Below are 18,881 nucleotides of genomic sequence, written 5' to 3' on the forward strand. Positions count from 1 at the left end.
TCCACTGTACAGCACATGTGTCTGGCCCGCATCTACAAGTCATACTGCATTGTGGCTGCCAAAGAGAGAAAGTCGAGTAGCCCGTCCAGTAACAGAAGTTTTGAGTTGTCTTTGGATAGGAGAAGCTGGTGTTTGTTCAGTAGAGTTTTCAGTAACATTAACACCTACCCCATGTACACCTCCAACAACACGCCTATTCCACCTTGCACCATGACCACAGAATTTCCCACTCAAGTTTCATGTACCCTTCCCTTCTTTTGACTAGCTGTTGCACAACCCTAGGCTCACACCTGTCAGTCACCTGTCAGTAAATTAGCAATGACTATTTAGATGATGACATGGCAATTTTTGCCTGGACCACAGATTTTGCAATCTCAGTATAGATGATGAAATGGCAAGTTTTGGCTGGGCCATAGATTTTGAAATCTCTATTTATCTGATGAAATGGAAATTTTTAGCTGGACCATAGATTTTGCAATCTCTATTTAGATGATGAAATGGCAATTTTTGCCTGGACCACAGATTTTTTTAGTCTCCATTTAGAGGATAAAATGGCAATTTTTGCCTGACCACAGATTTTGCGATTCCTACTTAAATGATGAAATGGCAATTTTTTTTACTGGACCACATATACTGCCATCTCTATTTAGTTGATGAAATGGCACTTTTTGTATAGAACACCAATTTTTCAATCTCTATTTAGATGATGAAATGGCAATTTTAGTTGGACCACAGATTTTGCAATCTCCATTTAGATAATGAAATGACAATTTTTGCCTGGACCACAGATTTTGCAATCTCTATTTAGATGATGAAATGGTAATTTGTGTATCAGCCAACTAAAAATCTCTATTTAGATGATGCAATGCAATTTGGGGCTGGCCCACATAATTTTCTATCACTGATGAAAAGCCGATATGTGGCAAACAACTTTCCCCACATTATAGGCTCCTGCACTTCTATATTTTACACTATCGCTCTCCTATCAATCTAAACTAGCTAAAATTAAACCCCCTAAGCTAATTATCTGTCTAGCAGCATTGTCCTCAAGCTTTAGCAATCACAAAATGGTGCCGACGCTGCATGTCCGCTTTTTATATGAACAGAAACATATGACTTAGGCAGCCAATGACATATGCCTTTGTGTCTGAACATTGTGGATATTTTCTGCGCCCTTATTGGCTGCTGACACATCCACACATAAGAGTTAAGAATTAAAACAGTCTGCTGCTCTTCTTACCTCTCCCAACCCCCTCCGCTAATCTATCATGTCCCCCCACTCATAATACCGTACCACTATACTAGCCAAAGTGATAATAAGGTAGAAGTAAAGAATTAGTGTAACCAAGATCAGTTAAGGAACAAAACCAATTTTTGCCGATTTTTAAGAAAAGTGTTTTTAAATCCGATCCCAACCGGAATGAGCCAACACTTAAATTTAGATTAGTGAACCTTTTTTGAACAAGTTCACTCATCTCTATAGATGACATGATGGAAAGGCAGTAAATGCCTGACTAAAAAGGGGCCATTAGTACTGGTAGCTTCAGAAAATTTAAAAGACAAACAACTTACAGGCAGATGGTATGGCCATAAAACTCATTCGTAGGGATGGATATATCAGTGAATGAAATATTGATTGGCAAATAACATCTTTGACATAAAATTGGTACTGATTCATGCCTCATTCATTTTGGCAAATTAATGGTTTACCAGGATAATTACAATGCTAGAATGTGATAAAGCCATCAGCTGCGCTGCATAGCCTTTCTGAGAGTACACTGGTGTAGAGGTATGACAGTGTGCCAATAGAAAAAATGGCCAGTTCTTGCCAGTGGTCTATTATGCTTTGCCAGACGTTCATAGAATCAGGGGGATCAGGGATCAAGATATTATGTGTATGCAGGAAAAAGTGCAAGTATGAACTTGACTGTCCAGGTAATGCAACTCTGCTTAAATGCATCAGGTTGGCACAGCAGCAGATAAAACATCTAGTCAATTATGTCGTATATACTGTAATCAAAGCAACTATCTTGATTGATTAGAGAGCCAAAGCAAAATATCTGCCAGGATTGAAATCATGACAATAATTAATTTAAAATAATCAATGTTTATTGAATACATAATGTTTAAAATTATGTACAAAATTCCAACATACAGACACACAGAAAAATTGGTTAATGGGCCACTGCCAGAACCCTAATAAAAAAACACAAAGCACAAATTAGGAATGTAATAATAAAAAGCACAAAGCAAAATCAGGTATTTACACTGTAGATCCAAATTAGAGAACAACGCACAAATTCCTAAATGTTAAGGTCATTGTGTAATCCTATATTATTAAAAACTAACATGAGTAAACTAGCAGCATTTTAAGCTTATTTCATAAATTGATTTTTTTCAAAAGCACATAATAAAAATGTAATTGAGATAAATGAAAAAGAACACTGATCAAAATTAGAGATCACTTTCAGATACCTGCAAGTTATTGGCTGGCACCTTGTGCTAATTTCCTTAATTATCTGACAAACCTTATTTAACTGACAGCCTAACTTTCCAGTTTGCACTGACTTTGCAAAAATGGTGTGCCATTCCAAAGTGACTTAAACACTCCAGCTGCAGGTTGTTCGGATGAAGGCCAAAGTGTTGATCCTATTAGCCATAGCTAGAGAAGCTGGTCGTCCCAATTCTGTGATTTTAAGAATATTGCATCTTAACAAAATCACAAACTCTTTCAAGTTGCCCTCCACAGACAGGATAATCGTTTCAACACTGCAGCTGGAATTGCTCGCCATTTCAGCACTGGACAGGGTAAGGATCTGTCTCACCACACAGTGTCACAATGTTTAAGAATATTTGGACTGAAAACCAGCTCTGCAGTGACCAAACCTCTCTTTAGCAGAAAGATTCAAAAGGCTAGACTCACCTTTGTTATGAGCATGTTGTGTGGACAGAAGAGGAGTGATCCACAGTTCATTTTAGTGATGAAAACAAGTTAAATTTATTTTGGTATAATGGGAAACCTTATGTTTATCGACAAACTGGGGCAAGACTGAACGCAAAGTGTGTTAATAAGTCAATGAAAGGTGGTGGAGGAAGGGTTATGATTTTGGGAATGTTTTCTGCAGCAGGAGTTGGAACTCTCATACAGCTATATGGAAGAGTGAATGCAAATGTGTATAAGAAGCTTCTTCAACAACATGTGGTTCCTTACTTATTTAATCACTCAATCATTCAGCAATTTTCATGCAGGACAATGCCCCCTTCCACACGGCAAACAGGTAAAGCAGTTCCTTGACACAAAAAAACATTAAAACAAATAAATGGTCAGCTTAGAGTCCTGATCTAAACCCAATATAAAACCTCTGGAAAATCATTGGTGACAAAGTTATGGCCAAGAAACCCACAACAGTCAAAGAACTATGGAAGAGACTGGAAGAAGAATGTACCAAAATCACACCAGAGCAATGTGAGAGACTAGTGAGGTTCTGTGGCCGTAAATGTGCTGAAGTCATTCAAAGCAAAGGCCTTTACACTTCCTACTGATTGGTGACTTTTGTGACCTTCAGAAAATTTAGTTGTAATCTTTCTTTGTGCTACAGTCATTCTTGTTCTCTAATTATGATCATCTTGTTTTGGGCAAAATAAAGGTTTTGTGTTGATAAACTTAGGATCTTTTGGAAAACACTGTTCTAGTGACATGGTGTACCCCTTACAAAAACCCTTCAAATGTTGATCAATGTAGATTACATTATTTCTGAAAAAGCAAGTGATCAGACATTGTACTCCAATTTTTATCTCCAAAGTTTTATCTCTTAAAGTTAGGAAAGCAATCTGACCAGCAATATAAGCAAGGCTGATTTCATGTCAGATAGGGCAAAAAAAATGAACATTTGTCTTTTTAGATAGTGCATGTAAACATCTGGTTTCAACTGTACTTGCAATAGGCTATTGCATTCATGTGGCATGCATGGGTATAATAGATTACTTCAAGGAAGTATGCCAAATAAATTTCATTTTCTTGATAACACATATGCTTTGTAGCTAGACAGTTACATTTACATTTCTGTAATGTGGTAATTTTTCTTTTTTTCATGATAAAAGACTAAAGAATTGCAAAATCAATAAAGGCTTTTCAATTTCATATCCCAATAAGAACACATTCTCTTACTATAAACTTGTTTCAGGGTTTTTCTTCAAGAGCAAACATATGAAGGTGGGTACTAATCATTCATTCTTGTGTGTAGCACATTAAAAATGCAAAAAAAAATATGTTGGTGCTGTACTGCAGTCAATTCAGATAATTCAATTCAAAGTCACAATAACTCTGCAGGTCCTGCACCTCCTTATCATTTTCACATTTGAATTATTGTTCACAGAATACTACTTTACTTTTTAATGGTCTTCTGCACTGAAATTCTACACTGCAATCACATATAGACCTTTCTATCAATATCTGTAATAATGTCATGTGCACTCGGTTCTTAAATATCAAGGCTATGAAATCCTAAGATGGCCATTGCTTTCCATGATTTGGTTATTTACAGTCCCTGAGATAATACTCCATGATTGGTTGCGCTAGACCATGTCATCTAATAGCTGCAGGACATTTTGAGGAAACTTGTGTAGACGCACCTAATGTAATTTGCCTTTTTTTTGGCTGATGTAATCTTCAGAATTGGCAATGGGTAATCTATTTTTTTTTGTTATCTACAAAAATCAAAATACAAATTATTTGACAGTGCAGGGACCTGCAAACTTCAGGAAGTCAAAATAAATTTGTAACAGATTAATTCCCTTATTTCTTATAATTTTTAAAATAGGCACAGTAAAAAAAAATAAACCATATCCTTTATAAGTTGACTGTTCTGGTTATTATGCACAGTGTATATTAATTTTTGTTTTTTATGTATACTGTTGCTTTATAACCTACGCATTAAATAGAAACATGCTGCTGGTTTTCTGATTGTTGTCTGTCTAGTCTGGAAACGTTGTTAACAACTTAGATCGATGAACACATTGGAATTAGACCCAAGAGTATTTTTGTTTAATATTTGATGTAACTCTGTATGTTTAGCCTATCACAAAGTCAAAAGAGTGGTTTATCATTTACACTGTGCTGTGTGTTTACATCCCTGTGGGAGTAGTAAATTGCAGACCCAGCAAGTATTCCATTTCAAACACAGCATGCAATCCAAATCGAAATTGGCCCTCATAAGGTTTTCCTACTTTTCTTCTTTTATAAATGTGATATGAGACTGCTCATTAAAGTGTCTTCTAATCAATGCTCTGCGTCATGCGCAGTACTATTATAGAAACAAATCTCACTGTGATAAATTACTTAACAATGAGTCTCTACTTTTCTCTAGCTTGAAAGTCATTAGTTTCGATTAAGAAACACAATGGAGAGGATAGAAAGTGATAATTTGTCCCAGTCACTAACTTTTACCTGTAGGCATTTTTATAGAATCCAATTACATCCATGAACTCGAGATTTAATGCTCATTCCATGTTGAAACATTCTTAATTGACATTATATAAATAGTAGGAATACAAAAATACACCCTAGTCTTTTACTCTAGAAAATTATAAAATGTAAACAACTTTCAAGAAAGAAGCTAATTATCATTTAAAAAAGAAAAGTACTATAGGAAATGTGATGTATTAATGCAATATTAATTGTGACAACACATTACACCTTTAGCAAAGCATATTAAGTAACCTCCTCTGTAAGCTCAGTTGTTAGTACTATTGATTCTTGGAACTAACATTCTTGGTCTAAAGGTAGTCACACATAACGGGATCGCTAGCGAGATCGCAGCTCAGTCACGGTTTCTGTGACGCAGTAACGATCCCGTTAGCGATCTTGTTATGTGTGACACCTACCAGCGATCAGGCCCCTGTTGTGAGATCTCTAGTCATTGCAGAAAGGTCCAGGCCATTTTCTTCAAAGGCGATGTCCTGCTGGGCAGGACACATCGCTGTGTTTGACACTGTGTGACAGGGTCACAGTGACTGCTGAGATCGTTATACAGGTCGCTACTGCGACCTGTATTGTTCCTGCATCGCTGGTAAGATCTGACTGTGTGACATCTCACCTGCGACCTCCCAGCGACTTACCTGCGATCCCTATCATGTCGCATCGTTTTCGGGATAGCTGGTAAGTCGTTGTGTGTGACTGGGCCTTAAATCTTACCAATCTGAACAGAGCTTTGCTTTCTTTATCAGTGCTATACACAATGAATGGTGTGGATGTGAACAATCAATCTAGAGACAGCGCACAATGCCAGTAGTTAGGCACCCAACAATCAGTAAGTTCTTATTGTGTTCATCAGAGTAAAGATTTTCTGAGTATCACTTTCAGTTATAGCCCCTTTTTGTTAATGTTGTCTCCGAATTTTCTGATGTTGATAAATATATGGTTACAGGTATCATATCAAAATCATGATGTAGTGGCAGCTTACTCAATTATAAGCTCTCTTTAAAATGCACATGATCATCAATCCCAGTAAAAGTTGAGCTCCCCCCAGAAACAAGTTTCCTAATATAGGATGCATTTTATGGTAGAATATACAGAATCAAGAATTGTCTTTCTATACATCTGGCTAAAGAGTGTGTATATACTGTATCTATATCTATATCTCTATATCTGTCTCTCTCTCTCTCTCTCTCTATGTATATGTATATATATATATATATATATATATATATATATATATATATATATATATACACATATACAGTGCTTACAAGTAGTATTCAACCCCCTGCAGATTTCGCTGGTTTACACATTCGGAATTAACTTGGCATTGTGACATTTGGACTGTAGATCAGCCTGGAAGTGTGAAATGCACTGCAGCAAAAAAGAATGTTATTTCTTTTTTTATTTTTTTCTTTAAATTGTGAAAAGTTTATTCAGAGGGTCATTTATTATTCAACCCCTCAAACCACAAGAATTCTGTTTGGTTCCCCTAAAGTATTAAGAAGTATTTCAGGCACAAAGAACAATGAGCTTCACATGTTTGGATTAATTATCTTTTTTTCCAGCCTTTTTTTGACTAATTAAGACCCTCCCCAAACTTGTGAACAGCACTCATACTTGGTCAACATGGGAAAGACAAAGGAGCATTCCAAGGCCATCAGAGACAAGATCGTGGAGGGTCACAAGGCTGGCAAGGGGTACAAACACTTTCCAAGGAGTTGGGCCTACCTGTCTCCACTGTTGGGAGCATCATTCGGAAGTGAAAGGCTTATGGAACTACTGTTAGCCTTCCACGGCCTGGACAGCCTTTGAAAGTTTCCACCCGTGCCAAGCTCAGGCTTGTCCGAAGAGTCAAGGCAAACCCAAGGACAACAAGGAAGGAGCTCCGGGAAGATCTCATGGCAGTGGGGACATTGGTTTCAGTCAATACCATAAGTAACGTACTCCACCGCAATGGTCTCCGTTCCAGACGAGCCCATAAGGTACCTTTACTTTCAAACCGTCATGTCAAGGCTCGTCTACAGTTTGCTCATGATCACTTGGAGGACTCTGAGACAGACTGGTTCAAGGTTCTTTGGTCTGATGAGACCAAGATCGAGATCTTTGGTGCCAACCACACACGTGACGTTTGGAGACTGGATGGCACTGCATACGACCCCAAGAATACCATCCCTACAGTCAAGCATGGTGGTGGCAGCATCATGCTGTGGGGCTGTTTCTCAGCCAAGGGGCCTGGCCATCTGGTCCGCATCCATGGGAAGATGGATAGCACGGCCTACCTGGAGATTTTGGCCAAGAACCTCCGCTCCTCCATCAAGGATCTTAAGATGGGTCGTCATTTCATCTTCCAACAAGACAACGACCCAAAGCACACAGCCAAGAGAACCAAGGCCTGGTTCAAGAGGGAAAAAATCAAGGTGTTGCAGTGGCCTAGTCAGTCTCCTGACCTTAACCCAATTGAAAACTTGTGGAAGGAGCTCAAGATTAAAGTCCACATGAGACACCCAAAGAACCTAGATAACTTGGAGAAGATCTGCATGGAGGAGTGGGCCAAGATAACTCAAGAGAGCTGTGCCGGCCTGATCAGGTCTTATAAAAGATGATTATTAGCTGTAATTGCAAACAAGGGTTATTCCACATAATATTAAACCTAGGGGTTTAATAATAATTGACCCACACTTTTATGTTGAAAATTTATTAAAATTTAACTGAGCAATATAACTTGTTGGTTTGTGAGATTTATGCATCTGTTAATAAATCCTGCTCTTGTTTGAAGTTTGCAGGCTCTAACTTATTTGCATCTTATCAAACCTGCTAAATCTGCAGGGGGTTGAATACTACTTGTAGGCACTGTATATATATATATATATATATATATATATATATATATATATAAATATATATATCTGTAAATTAGATTGTAGGCCCCATCACTGAGTATGAATTAAACACTATCTTTCATATTTAACATTGCATAAGTCTGGATTAGGAAGAAAATAATCATGTAACCTTGCGTGTAGCAAAGCAGGCTTCCTCATAATGACTTGCAGCTATTAAATCAAATCAGATAGTACAGCCACTCAACATTGATTAATATAGCCTGTATAAAAGCAAAAGCCGGAAATGCAGCAGCATAGGATGTGAAAATTTACAGTTTAGCCATAGTGTAGCCATTATAGAGCTTGATATTTCTTTGAAGTATCTCAAGATGAATAGCATAAAATTAACAGCTTTGAATAGTATTACATTGTCTCTGTTGATAGATGTGTATGCTACATGTCTCTGTTTGTGGCCACTTAGTGATTGTGTTATGCTAAGCAGCTTGACTAAGGTTTCAATAATATATTGTAATTAATAATGTTTGAAGCCCGGTAGTGAGAAACTGAACTTAACAAAGTTGTAGTTAGGGCTATAAGCATGTCAAAAATTAAAAAAAAAAATATTTGACCCTAAAACCCAAAAATCAGTAGGTTTTGTCAGAAAACAACACTGATAGGTAAGAATAATATACTGAATAGAACTGCTGCACATTGCAGACTCAAGATGTTTAAACATTTTCTACAATTTCAATCAAATATTATTAAAAATAGTATTTTGCGCAAACAATGGTACTCAACATTGCCGGTAAGACTACACATACAGTGCCTACAAGTAGTATTCAAACCCCTGCAGATTTAGCAGGTTTGATAAGATGCAAATAAGTTAGAGCCTGCAAACTTCAAACAAGAGCAGGATTAATTAACAGATGCATAAATCTTACAAACCAACGAGTTATGTTGCTCAGTTAAATTTTAATAAATTTTCAACATAAAAGTGTGGCTCAATTATTATTCAACCCCTAGGTTTAATATTTTGTGGAATAACCCTTGTTTGCAATTACAGCTAATAATCGTCTTTTATAAGACCTGATCAAGCCGGCACAGCTCTCTGGAGTTATCTTGGCCCACTCCTCCATGCAGATCTTCTCCAAGTTATCTAGGTTCTTTGGGTGTCTCATGTGGACTTTAATCTTGAGCTCCTTCCACAAGTTTTCAATTGGGTTAAGGTCAGGAGACTGACTAGGCCACTGCAACACCTTGATTTTTTCCCTCTTGAACCAGGCCTTGGTTTTCTTGGCTGTGTGCTTTGGGTCGTTGTCTTGTTGGAAGATGAAATGACGACCCACCTTAAGATCCTTGATGGAGGAGCGGAGGTTCTTGGCCAAAATCTCCAGGTAGGCCGTGCTATCCATCTTCCCATGGATGCGGACCAGATGGCCAGGCCCCTTGGCTGAGAAACAGCTCCACAGCATGATGCTGCCACCACCATGCTTGACTGTAGGGATGGTATTCTTGGGGTCATATGCAGTGCCATCTAGTCTCCAAACGTAATGTGTGTGGTTGGCACCAAAGATCTCGATCTTGGTCTCATCAGACCAGAGAACCTTGAACCAGTCTGTCTCAGAGTCTTCCAAGTGATCATGAGCAAACTGTAGACGAGCCTTGACATGACGCTTTGAAAGTAAAGGTACCTTATGGGCTCGTCTGGAATGGAGACCATTGCGGTGGAGTACGTTACTTATGGTATTGACTGAAACCAATCTCCCCACTGCCATGAGATCTTCCCGGAGCTCCTTCCTTGTTGTCCTTGGGTTAGCCTTGACTCTTCGGACAAGCCTGGCCTCGGCACGGGTGGAAACTTTCAAAGGCTGTCCAGGCCGTGGAAGGCTAACAGTAGTTCCATAAGCCTTCCACTTCCGGATGATGCTCCCAACAGTGAAGACAGGTAGGCCCAACTCCTTGGAAAGGGTTTTGTACCCCTTGCCAGCCTTGTGACCCTCCACAATCTTGTCTCTGATGGCCTTGGAATGCTCCTTTGTCTTTCCCATGTTGACCAAGTATGAGTGCTGTTCACAAGTTTGTGGAGGGTCTTAATTAGTCAGAAAAGTCTGGTGAAAGAGATAATTAATCCAAACATGTGAAGCTCATTGTTCTTTGTGCCTGAAATACTTCTTAATACTTTAGGGGAACCAAACAGAATTCTGGTGGTTTGAGGGGTTGAATAATAAATGACCCTCTGAATAAACTTTTCACAATTTAAAAAAAAAAAAGAAATAACATTCTTTTTTGCTGCAGTGCATTTCACACTTCCAGGCTGATCTACAGTCCAAATGTCACAATGCCAAGTTAATTCCGAATGTGTAAACCTGCTAAATCTGCAGGTGGTTGAATACTACTTGTAGGCACTGTATATGGCATGGTAAGATATGTCAGAGAATTACACCATTACTTCATTGCAGCTGCAGAGAATCACAAAAATAAAGCTCCATGGTAAACCATATGTTTACATATGTTTTTTCTGCAATTCACCCAATGTAGTAAAAGCTTTAAAAAATGTCTAACGGTGTTACCCACTTTACCCCCCAAAACAAAATATACACACGTGGTCAAAATTGTTGGTACCTCTCATTTAATGAAAGAAAAACCCACAATGGTCACAGAAATAACTTTAATCTAAGAAAAATAATAAGAATAAAAAAAACTATGAAAATGAACAAATGAAAGTCATACATTGCTTTTCAACCATGCTTCCACAGAATTTAAAAAAAAATAAAACTCATGAAATATATTTACTAGGTCTGATCGAAAACCTCAGATATTCGGCTTCGCAAATATTTTCCGAATATGTTGCCGCTATTCGACTATTCTCGAATATTCGATGCGCAACGTAAGTCTATGAGAAACCCGAATAACAACTATTCAGAACTATTCGGGCTTCCCATAGACTTACATTGCGCATCGAATAGTCGCATAGCGGCGACCTATTCGGAAAATATTCGCAAAGCCGAAAATTTGAGGTATTCGATCATCCCTAGTATTTACTTTTGGAGATATCACATGAAGTCATTGTGTGATTCTCTTTACACCACAAGAGCGCACTTATTTAAGCAAAATTGTCTCCTATTTAACACATTGTTGTCTGTAGACTGGACAGTAACTATTAAGCTCAGCTCCAAAAAAATAAATATTTTTTAATGTTTCTTAAAACTAAAATGGGCACTTCCAATGCATATATTTATAATCTTCACAGCAAACTTAGAAACTGTTTAACGTTTAGTCATAGCTTTTTTTATATTAAATGCACAAAATACAATGATCCTAAAATGAATCTTTTGTCTGAAATGTTGAAGCCTAGAGCTTCATAACATTCTATGTGTCATCTGACTTGTATTAAGGCTTTATGGCACAATTCAAGGACAGGTTTCCTGTGTCATTCAAGTATTAAGAAAGATTTTTACAGCTTACTATTATGAACACAATGACTTTTCCCCAAGATATTTATAAAAGGCCTCAGAAACTAGAAATAGTTTACCTTCATTATTATGACTGCTGACCTATTATTCTTTCTGCAGACTCATACATTATTTGCAATGAAATAATAAATATATTTTGCAGAATCCTTATTAAAAAAAACCAGCATTAATTTTGAAGACAAACAAACTAATACCAGAAAAGTTGCGAGTACAATAATGAAAGACTTACCAAGAATACCTAATCTGTAGTTGACTGTAATGACAATAACATTTCCATGACTTGCAAGTATACTTCCATCAATCAAGTTTCCGGTACCCTCCATATAGGACCCTCCGTGGATGTAAACCATAACTGGTTTCTTATTATTTGGATCATGGATATCTAAAAGAAAGTATAAGTATGGATCAAATAGTTCAAAAATAGTGAGTTGCTATATTTTTGTAATGCAGTTTCCTGCAGAAATTGTTAACACCCAGATTCAGTTTACAGTAATTCTTTGTACATCACATTCTGTTTATCACAAAAAAGAAAATTTACATATTTATTGGTTCAGTAAATTTACTCTACAATTATAAATAAGGACATATTCAAAATACCTTGTACTTTCCTTGCAGCTATTCATACAGTTTAATAAAGTTACAATTAGGGCATAAAAAAGTTATTGTGACATTTCAAAACTTCCTAATTTTCTACTGGAGAAAATGCCCAAAATGTCATGTATTTGTCCATAAAACATGGTATAGCACAGAGGATTTCTACAGTCTTCCATTACAAAAATATAATATTTTTTTACAACCAAATGGCACATTCATGTAGTGTCTTTTTTACTGTTAGTATGTTAAAGTCATGAATGAAACCTATACTAAACTATACCAAAGAGATTGTATAGTGCCTAACTATAGAGTTATAAAGCTTTTAATAAAACTCACAATGACAATTTAACATAAGATGCCATATGGATGGTAAAAATAATTATATACTTAGGCCCAAAGATTTTTGGACAGTGACACAAGTTTTGGCATTTTAGTTGTTTATCAAAACATATTCAAGAAGCAGTTATCTAATCAACATAGGCTTAAAGTTCAAACTATTAGATTTAATGTGAGGGTATTTACATCCTAATTGGAGTAAGGGTTTAGGAATGTTATCTCTATATTGTGTAGCTGAATTTTGTTTCAAGGAAATAGAAGTAAATCGACAAATCCCTCTAATGCTCTTGAATGGGCTACAAGTGCGATTCTATTGATAATCAATAATCAAATAAGTAAGTAAAAGGTCTGGAGCTGATTTCAAGTTTTCCATTTGCATTTGGAACCTGTTGCTGTGAACTTATAAAATGCAGTCAAAAGAGCTTTCAATGGAAGGGATCTATCCTTGGGCTTTAAATGGAAGAGACTATCCTTGGGCTGAAAAAAAGAAATCGGTCAAAAAGATGTTAGGAGTGACAAAAACAACGGTTTTGGTATATTTTGGAAAAAAAAGAGTACACTAGTGAACTTAGGAATTCAAGAAGGCCTGGACTCCATGGAAGACAGCAAGGGTGACTGATTGACTGAATCTTTTCTGGGGTGAAGAAAAACCCCTTTATAATATTCACTAAAGTGAAGAACACTTTCCAGGAAATGGATGTTTCAGTATCCAAGGTTACAATAAAGAGAAGACTTCGTGACAACAATACAGAGGGTTTACCACAAGGTGAAAACCATTAATCAGCCTTAAAAATAGAATGGCAAGATTCAATTTTGCCAAAAAACTTCTAAAGAAGCAAGTCTACTTTTGGAAAATCTTTCTGTAGACAGATGAAGCTAAGATCAACATGTACATAGTCTTCTGTGGATTCACAGGTGTTTTTGTGTTCTTAAGCGTAACAAAGTGCTCATTTTTTTCAGAATGTACTAAACTGTTGTTTTTGCCACTCCTAAAATTTCAACTATCTCTCCAATTCCTCTTTTTTTTAGCCTAATGATGGTCTATTTCTTTTCCATTTAGAGCTCCATTGGCCCACATGTTGTGGATTCAAAGCAGCAGTTTCCAAATGCAAATGCCACATATGGAATTAGCTCTATACCTTTTACCTGAAAAAGTGATGATGGATTAATGAGGGAATAGCCCATGAAGTCCATTAAAGGGCTTTTGAGATAAAGAGGCAGCTACATATTAAAGAGCTGTAATTCCTAAACCCTTACTCCAATTGGGAGGTGAATATGATCAAATTGAAGCTAAGACTCTGAAAGCCCATATTGATTATATAACTATATCTTTGATATGTTTTAGTAAACAGCTAAAATGCCAAAACCTCTCTCACTGTCCAAATATTTTAGAAACTTACTTCATATACAGTGCCTTGAAAAAGTATTCATACCTCTTGAACTTGTCTGCATTTTTTCACATTATACCCCTAAATCTAAATGTATTTTATTCGGATTTTGTGTGATATTTGAACATTAAGTAGGAACTAATTGTGGAATATAAAGGAAATAATACATGGTTTTCTAAATATTTTAAAAATGTAAGTCTGAATAATTTAAAAATGTGTTCACCAATCTTTAACAATTAATTTTACATATTAACACACATTTTTTTTACTGGGTTAGTAACAGCAATTTGAATTGACAGTGGCATTTTTATTTGTTTTGTTTTTTATCAATGCTACATTTATTAATTTTATTTTGTATTTCTTTTATATATCGTGTACTCCTTAATTTCATAGAAGACATTAGGGTAGATGAGCGATATTTCATATTTCAGTATTTTTATTTTCTTCTTATTCTACTTGTAACTAGAACTGGCATATTAGCCACAATTACAATGAAAATTCAACCTGCTGGTTGAATAGCAAAGCTATAGTATCTGGGTCTCATATCACCCAGCAGCAAACATTACTATCACAATCACATTTCCGCTGTGTATATAGAAGAAAATGTTAATGCTCCCTGTTACTGCATGCATAGCCATTGTTCTGAAAATTAGATCCCCACGTCTGCAGCTACAGGATCACTTGTAGCTGTGCTGCTATGCAGTGATGGTATGAAGTAGGAATGGATACAGTCAGATGTTTAAAGTCTATCACCAGTCCAGAAGCAGTTAAGGGATATAAATTAGGGATGATTGAATACTTTGATTATTCAGCTCCGCGAATATTTCCGAATACCTTGTCGCTATTCGACTATTCGATACGCAATGTAAGTCTATGGGAAGCCCGAATAGTTCCGAATAGTTGTTATTCGGGTTTCCCATAGACTTACATTGTGCATCGAATATTTGCGAATACTCGAATAGCGGCGAGGTATTCGGAAAATATTCACGAAGCCGAATAATTGAAGTATTCGATCATCCCTAATATAAATATTTTTAGTGAATTTTTTTTCTCTAAACCAAACCAGACATATGCTTAAAGAATTTCTAGAGATGCACATTCTCTACATGTTATATTTGCCATTGACCTCCATAAAATTATAAGCCATTAAATATGAATTTTCTTGTTGTCTATAATTTTTCTATTCTACATAGAAATAAAGCAAGATAAAATTAAAATGTGCCTGACATATGGGTATAATACAGTTTATCTGTAAACTTTTTTGTACGGCATTATGAAATTTGTTGGTAAAGAAATTGGTATTTTAAAGGTAATGTTTTAATTTAACCCCTTCCCGACCATGGACGGAAAGATCTGTCATGGTGCCCTGGGCCTTAAAGACCAAGTACGGATCTTTCCGTCATGTCGGAATCGCGGCACCAGAGCCTCCGGTGATTGCTACCGGGTAACACAAACCGCAGATTCGGGGAGGAGGGGACCTGTACCTGACCTCAGGAGGGGTGGTGCCTCATCCCCGGACCTACGGAGGCTGTGATTGGCTGACGAACGCCGCTCAACCAATCACAGCCACTGTAATGTTCCAGCCATTTAAAGTGGCTGAAACATTGAAATCCAGCCCTGGCCAGTGCAGCTATAGCACTGGCCATTGGCTGGAGCTGGGTGACCTCACTGGATCACCCTCCCCCAGCTCCAGTAGCTCTGATTGGAGAGATCGGCCTTGTGACCGATCTCTCCAATCACAGTGGACCTGTTGCCGGTGACCGCCCCATCAGTTTCACTTGTCGGCCCTGCAGCACGCCAGCACAGTGAGTGTATACAGTGCAATAGCAGGGCGACAAGATCTGGTCCCATGCTGTTATGTGACCGGAGCATGGGACCCGGAAGTTGCCGCGCTGCCATTGCACTGTATAAAACCGGTGAAAAGCCTCCCGATCCGCCGCCTCCGCTGTCCTCCACAATCTGCCACCTGTCTCCCCGATCTGCTGCCCGCTCCTCCACCCCTTGTATCTGTTGCCCACACCCTCACCCCCACACCTCCCGATCCACATGTGGGGGAGCTCCATTGTTTCAGCACCTCAGGGGTTCTCCAAACGCAACATGGTGCGACCAACGATTCCAGCTAATTTTTTGTTAAAAAAAGTCAAATGGCGCTCCTTCCCTTCCGAGTCCTGCCGTGCGCCCAAACAGTGGTTTTTCGACACATATGAGGTATCTGCGTGCTCAGTAGAAATTGCCCAACAAATTTAGGGGGTTCATTTAATCCTGCTATACTTGTAAATATGTAATATTTGAGGCTAAATTAACATTTTTGTTGCAAAAAGTAAAATGTTCATTTTTTCCTTCCACATTGCTTTAGTCACTGTGAAGCACCTGAAGAGTTAATAACCTTCTTGAATGTGGTTTTGAGTAGCCTGAGGGGTGCCATTTTTGGAATGGTGTCACTTTTGGCTGTTTTGTGTCATGTAGACCTTTCAAAATCGCTTCAAATGTGATGTGGTCCCGAAAAAAAGTGGCTTTGTAAGTTTTGTTGTAAAAATGAGAAATTGCTCATAGACTTTGAACCCCTATAACTTCCTTAATTTTTTTTTTTTTTTTCAAAATTGTTCTGATGTAAAGTAGACATGTGGGAAATGTTATTTATTAATTATTTTGTGTCATATGTCTCGTTGGTTTTAGAGCATAAAAATTAAAAGTTTGAAAATTACAAAATTTTCAAAATTTTCGCGAAATTTCTGTTTTTTTCACAAAGAAACACAAAAAATATCGGCCTAAATTTACCACTAACATGAAGCCCAATATGTCTCAAAAAAACAATCTCAGAATCACCGGGATCCGTTGAAGCGTTCCAGAGTTATAACCTCATAAATTGACACTGGTCAAAATTGCAAAAAATGTCCTGGTCTTTAGGGTCAAAATAGGCTTGGGGCTGAAGGGGTTAAGCATATAGAAATTAAAACACTGAAAGCAGACAAACTTGAATGTGTCGTCCTAGTGGGAAAATATGTTGTAATGTCACTAATATGCATAGCAAATGTAAAAAAAGTATACATTTTGGGAGGATTACATATATACCATGTGGCCTCATAGCAAAAGGTGTCCCTGCCTCCCCCCAAAAATATGTTCAACATAATCATGGCAGTAATGCACAGACAATGAAGGGAAAATACCCACCAACTTTTATACACAGGGAACATATTTTGATACATGTACACAGAAATAGTGTCCTTAATGAAAGAACCAATTTGTATTCTTACTCACAACTATATCCTTTGTATACCATAGCATATAATGCCCCCAAAAATCCTCCACACACTACATAATACATCACAGTAAATCTTTCCACATAATTTTTTTCTGTAGTACCCACACACATAGTATGATAATGCAACAGCAGGCCCTCTAAATTCCCCTCACAGTATCACACACTCAGAGCTCCCCATCTCACAATTTGATGGTCACATAGCCCAATTTACAATATTTTTTTCTCACAGTTTTCTTAACAGTATGATTGACCACACAGTCCTTCCAACACAGTATGATAGACCCCACAATGCCCTAACACAATAAAATGACCTCCACAGCCCCATAGAGTATGATGGCCACATAGCAATCTACACAGTATAATAGCCCAAGCAATTCCATCACACAGCATAATAAACTGTATAAATAACCAAACACTAATAGATGCAACAATTATAAGCAGCTATGCGCTGGTATTTTTTAGGCTGAGGGGCCAATATCCATGGCTCCTCCCATCCTGATAATACCAGCCCCCATCTGTCTGCTTTACCATGGCTTAATATAAAAATGGTGGGGGCTTTACATCTTTTTTTCCCCTCTACCTTGATATCCAGCCACAGTAAAGCTAACAGGTGGGGCTGCAGACTGTTGTTTACCTGTGCTGGCTACCAAAATATGGCTAGAGCCTACATCATTTTTTTACTATTTATTTCTTTCTTTTTACACTACTATACAGCAAACTGGCTGAAACTAATCACAGACGCGATACAGGGTGGGGGCGTGTATAGAAGTTTGCAACCAATCACAGACATTGGCAAACAATGTGGGTGGGGAAGCAGTGAATATTCTTGAATCCTAATTAGTGGGCCCAGAAGAGAGTCTGACTGCAGTGTGATCCTCCGGGAAACACAATATTTATAACTATCCTGCTCTTACTACAATTTAACTTCCACCACAGCCCCCTAGTGGTTACTACAAATTTACAACCCCTCTGTTCCCCTTTGACTTGTGTGAAGTTCATTGTTTGGGCTTAAGTTAAACGTTAAGTTCTTTCACCAATCCTGTTTTTTTTTCCTCTGCTAGTTTGGCAAACCCAGTTTTCCACGCCTTCACTCATCACTTTTTTTATGAGACATCTTTTATGTCAGACAAATTACATGATTGTATAGCTTTGTTTTGTCATAGTGCTAACGTGTAATTCATATAAGATTTTTTACAATGCAAATGTAGAAAACAACAATTTTTATTTTATTTTTTTATAAATTTTATGGTTCATATTTCAAACAAAAATATATTTAATTAATTTTGAAGGTTATTTTTGTGGTTGAGAATTTTTACTTTTAATTCCTTTTTTATTTTGTTAGCAGATGTTTTACATGTGCATATTTTAAAATAATTTGGTCTGCTTCATATATGTTTATTTCAACAATGATGTGTTAAAAATACACTGTATTTTTAATCCTTGAAAGAAAAACATTAGAGTTAATTAAAAATACATATTGAAGAGCAAATTGCATTAATAATAATCAGAAAACTAAGTAAACCCCTTACA

General features: G+C 37.2%; 1 protein-coding gene across 4 annotated transcripts in view; it reads right to left on the reverse strand.

Annotated features, from left to right (window-relative positions):
- Positions 1-18,881, reverse strand: part of NLGN4X (neuroligin 4 X-linked) — a 574,976-nt gene that overhangs the window by 200,948 nt on the left and 355,147 nt on the right. For all 4 annotated transcript variants that reach the window (XM_075335480.1, XM_075335476.1, XM_075335478.1 and 1 more), the window contains one exon: positions 12,001-12,153. In XM_075335480.1, the coding sequence (XP_075191595.1) occupies positions 12,001-12,153 (153 nt within the window). The remainder of the gene's footprint in view (positions 1-12,000; positions 12,154-18,881) is intronic.

This window comes from Anomaloglossus baeobatrachus, chromosome 2 (assembly GCF_048569485.1).
Source record: "Anomaloglossus baeobatrachus isolate aAnoBae1 chromosome 2, aAnoBae1.hap1, whole genome shotgun sequence".
Taxonomy (NCBI): Eukaryota; Metazoa; Chordata; class Amphibia; order Anura; family Aromobatidae; genus Anomaloglossus; species Anomaloglossus baeobatrachus.